The sequence below is a fragment of the Austrofundulus limnaeus genome, unplaced genomic scaffold (assembly GCF_001266775.1).
Source record: "Austrofundulus limnaeus strain Quisiro unplaced genomic scaffold, Austrofundulus_limnaeus-1.0 Scaffold92, whole genome shotgun sequence".
NCBI lineage: Eukaryota > Metazoa > Chordata > Actinopteri > Cyprinodontiformes > Rivulidae > Austrofundulus > Austrofundulus limnaeus.
Window position 1 is genome coordinate 464846 of NW_013952494.1, and position 5919 is coordinate 470764.

At 37.5% G+C, this 5919-nt stretch overlaps 1 protein-coding gene across 3 annotated transcripts in view; it reads right to left on the reverse strand.

Moving 5' to 3' along the window:
• Nucleotides 1-5919, reverse strand: part of arb2a (ARB2 cotranscriptional regulator A) — a 143932-nt gene that overhangs the window by 82542 nt on the left and 55471 nt on the right. For all 3 annotated transcript variants that reach the window (XM_014012515.1, XM_014012517.1, XM_014012516.1), the window contains exon 7: nt 2492-2710. In XM_014012515.1, the coding sequence (XP_013867969.1) occupies nt 2492-2710 (219 nt within the window). The remainder of the gene's footprint in view (nt 1-2491; nt 2711-5919) is intronic.

The window sequence follows — 5919 nt, forward strand, 5'->3', positions numbered from 1 at the left end:
GGAGGGGGCGGTGTAAGTAAAGTCATTTGTTTGTATTTGTTTGTATTCAATAGTATGGAGAGAAAAAAAACAGGGCATGTTTTCTAAATATACTGCTTAGCCTTAAGTTCTGAGTAAAATGTCACAGCATAATATGGATTGCTAGAATATTTTTTTTCACAACACTTTAAGTTTAGAATTATAGACATTTCTTTCAGATTTTTGTGACTCAAAATGAGTAACTTTTTTTTGCCACAACACCAAAAGGTAATAAATAAAAAACAGAAACAAATGTGTCTCCAGCAGTTACTGTGTGAGAGTAGGGGTACATTCTGGACAAGTGCGGCAGGGCCACATAAAAACAAACATCCAAATTCTCACCCACACCCAGCGACACTTACCCATAGCCTAACATGCATGTTTTTAGTTCGTGGGAGGAAGCCAGAGAACCCAGAGAAAACCCATGTTTGCATGGGGAGAACATGCACACTCCATCCAGAAAGGACCTCGGCTGGGAGGCGAACTCTTCATTGAGAGGCTAAAGCTCTAATCACTGCTCCACCATTTATTCCCCATTCATGTATTCTTATGCATTTTTACAACATAAATGTCAACACTTTTTCCTCCTGTAAACAGTTTTGATGTAAAAATGCAATACTGACATCCTGTCAAGTACAGTATTGCCCCCTGTTTTCACAACAACATTTTCAAATTCTTTAAAAAAGCACAGTGAGGAAAACATAACAGCTTCAGGTTGCCCGTTTGGCCATAGGCAGAGAAAAGGAAAAGGTTGCAGTAATGTGCTGTATTAACATATTTTACAAGACAGAAGCTATACGGAAAGTCTTCTTAGTAAGTGCAATGATCCAACAGTTGAGGTGGGAACGTGATTGTGAGTGAGATCTGAACCATGATGAAATTATTCTGTTGCTTCTGTAATAACGTGCATCGAGAATAAAAACGTGCAACTGCAAATCTGCAATAATTTAGCTAAAATATGTGCCAGTATAAATGAATTCACTCACATCATAAACAATGGCAGAATGTTTTAAACTATACTGCAATTGAGACCAATTCATACAAAAAATATTCTGACTGCAAATTTTTGCCTCATCATTATAGTTCAAAATGAAAATAAATAAATAAATAACAGAGTGAGAGCTGACAGTAAAAGCAGGACTGTGTGACATGAGGATCATTTACCAAAAACCTAGTGTCAAATGCTTTGAAGTAAATTCCTTGTGTGTATAACATGAAAAGGAGTGTGATGGAGTAAGATGCCGCTGTTGCAAATTACACCTTATTAAAGTGTGTATGAAGGTACTGCCAAGGGGTGAGAAAAAAAAGAGGCCTGCGTTGACAGCTCACACACCCCGCCTGTTAGTCCTACAGCAACCCTAACTCCTGTCACAAGCCAGAGAGTGACGTCTTTCACACAAACGAACAGACACACACATACAGATATGAACCACAAGAACACACCGTCTGCATTCACCTTGCATTAAACTATTAATGTGATGCTAATACCATCAAGTAAAACAAAACACTGATAATAGTAACCAAGAAACTTTTCTTAAATGAAATCCAAACAAATAAAATAAATAAATAGGTGGGTCGAAGTAATCCTATTTCTTAAACACCAACTTAATTTGATTGCCCTACAGAAGTCTGAATTTAGACAGAGTTTGTTGGGTGAATTAAAACAGGTTTCCATTGAAACAGATGACATTGCTTTCATTGTTTGTCACATTTATTTTGACAATGAAGCTAGATTTGTGAGTCATTTTCTTTGTTTGACCACAAGGTAAAGTGGCTGAGCTGGGTGCTTTGAGCTGTGTGTGTGTGTGTGTGTGTGCGNGTGTGTGTGTGTGTGTGTGTGTGTGTGTGTGTGTGTGTGTGTGTGTGCGCGCGCGTGTGTATGTCTGTGTGTGTGTGCACGGTTAGAGTGCGTACGGTCAGTCTTGCTGATAAGAATGTTGCAGTGTGTTTGCAGTGTGTGTGTTTTGGAGATAAAAATCCCAGTGGTCAACAGGATTGTTGGGCCAGTGCTTCGCTGACCAGCCCTTCATCTAAAAGAGAGAAGAAAAAAAGGAGGGGAAGAGGAAAAGAGAGGGAGGTAGCCATGTGGTTAACACTTGCTCACTGAGAGGCGACTGGAGCACAGCCAACCTCTTCACACACAGGCTGACCACACAAGAGCCTCTCTTTCTCCCTCTTCCTTCCATCCTCCCTTCATCCCTAGTCATCTAACATATCCTCTCCTCACTTCGTAAGCTCATTCAGCTGCTACTTTCATACCGCTTTTCTATTATCAATATTTGGTCCAAATTCCTGTTTCAAATTTTCTCACCTCTCTTCTTCCTCTTCCTACAACCCCATAACACTCTGTTCAACTCCCCCATCATGCCTGTTTTTGCCAAACATCAATCACTCTGTCATTGCTTTCCAGCTGTCCAAATTTCATTTCTGCCATTCTTTTCTGCCTCTATATCCTTTAATCCCTCCAACTTACCCGTATAGGTATGCGCTCAGTTTCAGCCTCTTTCTGCGGGTTACGGTATTTCTCGTAAAATTCTTTCTTCTTTTTGCCCTCTTGCTCTTCCTTGCGCTCCCTCTTTTCAGCTGGCTCGTCCGAGACTTCAGCAGGGGAGTGACTGGGTGACGACTTTGTTGGCTTTTCCACTTCCAAGTAGTTCAGGTTGGGGTTGAGCACCATCACACCATAGCCCTCCTAAAACAGATACAAGTTTGTCTGTTACAACAACAGTATCAGTTACTGCTTAGACGCTGAATAAATAGTTAATAATATCTCATTTGTCATTGCTACTGCTCTTAATGTGGTTTCATACTTGTATATATTTTTTTTTCTTTTTGGCAAAATTAAAACATGTTGATTGGAAAGAAAACTAAATATGCTCATATAGTAGTTATTGTTGTTTTTATTTTTTACAAAATATTATCAACAGATGTATATGTACAGACACTAAAGCAGACATGTGGCTCAGATCTGTTTTCAACTTTAGATCACACATTATGTGAGATATGTTTGCTGCTGTTTTGCATTTTAAAGTCTATAAAAAGAGAATATGAAATGAAACATTTTTATTAGTCTGATAAAAAAAACATGTTCTAACTTCAAATATTTTGTTAAAATATGTACGCCTGTTAACATAACAACATTGTATAAATGCCTCTTTATAACTTCCAACAGTTCACGTTTTGTTTTTCAATGGAAAAGCTTGGCATTGGATCTTTATGAGCAAATAAAATCTTCACAACATTTAAAAGACAGAATCTTTCATGACCAAAGGAAAGATGCAAATTGAAACTGAATGAAAGGGCAGTGAATGAGATAAAGGAGAAAGTGTCACTGCGGAGACAAGCCTGAGAAGTAACTGGGGGATTGGAATTCTGCGGCGGTACTTTCAGTCAGTGAGTAGCATTTAGTGACTCCAAAGGCCATGTGTCACTTAATATCAAACTCAATCGATCTTACCACCACATAGAGTTAGTTTGCTGAAAAGGCATACATATCTGTTTGGAATTGCCTGCAACTGTTTGTGCATAATTTGTAATATTTTTGTCAGCACTACAAATAATGATCTCCAAAAACAAACAATTAAATTTGTTCTAAATTGGGGTAAAAAGTTTCACTGTATTAAAATTTTAATTATGCAAAATACAAAAAAGTACAGATGGGTTTAAGACAACATGACCCGAGCACAAAATACCAGTAAAAAAAGTGCATTGTTGAGAAAAGGAAGTTCATTTGAGTCCAAGACACTTTTTTCAACTTTGAACTCATTTTAATTAACTGTGTTTATTGTCTCAAGCCCTTTGAAGAAAAAAAAACAGGAAATACATGGATTCCTGTTTCTCTTTGACTGTCCTTTTTTCATATAACCTCACAAAAACACACACACCAGAAAATGTGAACCTTATGGGGCACGCCTGAGCAAAAAAAAAAAAAAAAACATACAAACACACGCACTGAAAAACACCCACTAAGAGTATGCAAGGAATGAGATATGACAAAAAGACTTTTAGGAGATGTTGCTCAGCTTCCTCTCTGTCACACACAGTGTCCTCTCATGGCGGCACGTCTTATCTTCCTTAATAAGTGTTAATACAATGTGCTTGTGTTCCGTTGACACAGCATGTGTGTGTGTCCCTTCTGAGCCAACTGATATCAAACCTGCCACACACCCTTTCCCTTAGCACCTGCCGTGTGTTGACAAAGGCAAACTGGCTCTAACAGTAAAATGACACTTTCTCACTTATTAATATTGTAAAATTAGTCTTGTTCTCACTTCTTGTCAAACTGAGTCAGGCTCTCCCTCATCTATACATACTTGTAACATTAAAAACTGAAATAAATGGAACAAATTTAGGAAAGGACATTTCGAACCACAGAACAGGTGGATTTGATTTATTAGCAATTTATACAATTTGTAAAAATAATAATAATAATAATAATAATAATAATAATAATAATAATAATAATAATAATAATAATAAATTGGACATTTGATAGATGACACTCAAAATTTGATATAAATAATTTTTTTAACCTGATTTGTGTGTTACAGAGACTTAACAAAGACTTAATGACCCAGCATCACAGAGGCATATGTACACAAATATTTAAGTTCAAACACAAGTGCTCGCACACACACAAATTTCAACAAATGAATCTGGGAAGAGCTAGAAGTCGTGAAGATGGGTAAAGCGGTAGAAGCTGAGTTACATGAGGTAAAATAATAAGACAGATACTGACAGAGAGCTATGTTAAAGAGAGATGTAAAACTGCCCAGTACAGACTAGAATTGTGCCACTGCCCACTGGTGGTGGCCTGAAAAAATAGCTGACAAGGCCATTTAAGCCAATGGTAACATCATAATTCAAAGTTGTACAGGGAAAATTTACACAAAGAACTCTTTCTAAGGAATTTATGTGGGATATTTTCTATGTAGCACAATAATGAACAGATTCTGAGAAAAAAAAGAAAATAAAAGTTACAAGCCAATCCTGTGGACCTCTGACAACCTCCGTGACAAAGCCAAATGAACACAATGCTGGCAAGGCCAAGAAAAACAGAAAATATGTGCACTTTATAAACATTGTTTTGATGGCAGAGAAGTTACAGGGATGCAGTATATTGTATTGGTACTCAACAAACTGATTCTTATTTATCAAATTCGTACCATAATCCTACATTTCAAAGGGTAAAAGTTAATGGTTTGGTACAACCAATGCACGTGTTGGATGTGAACCCTACGGCCTCTAAACATGTTTAGTCTTTGCTCTCTCCAGCTTTAAACACACTGCTAACATCATGATCCCCAGTTCCTTCCCAATAATGCCCTTATCCTTTCCTTAAGCAAAGCAAATACATCTCATAAACCTAATAGTGCTAACCCTTTCAGCTATCCAGTCACCCAGAAGAACATTGCTGTAAAGGCAACCAGTGTCATTGGCGTGCTTAGACTGGAAGATCAGGGCCAACGAGATCACCTCAGTGTCGGAAGCCATCATTCATTTGAAGACTAAGAGGCCTACAGTGGTGTCAAGACAACCCTGTCCTCCCTGTCTGGTCACTTCCTGCTCCTATTCTTCTCTGCATCAATCAGACTGGGCATGCTGGAGTTTATTTATTTGTTTTTTTACTGGTTGGCAAAACTGAAATTACTTAATGGAATATATTTGTTTTTAATATATACAAATATTTAACCTACTACTACTAAAAATGAATGTTGTGAATTACCAATAAGAAATAAGCTGCAAAAAACAAACAAAAAAAGTTGAAATAAAAACAGTATTCCAACTGAAAACTCTCTTTCACCAAATTTATTTATCCCGCCAGAATTATGTTTGTGACTCTATGATACCACCACACACACACACACACACACACACACACACACACACACACACACACAC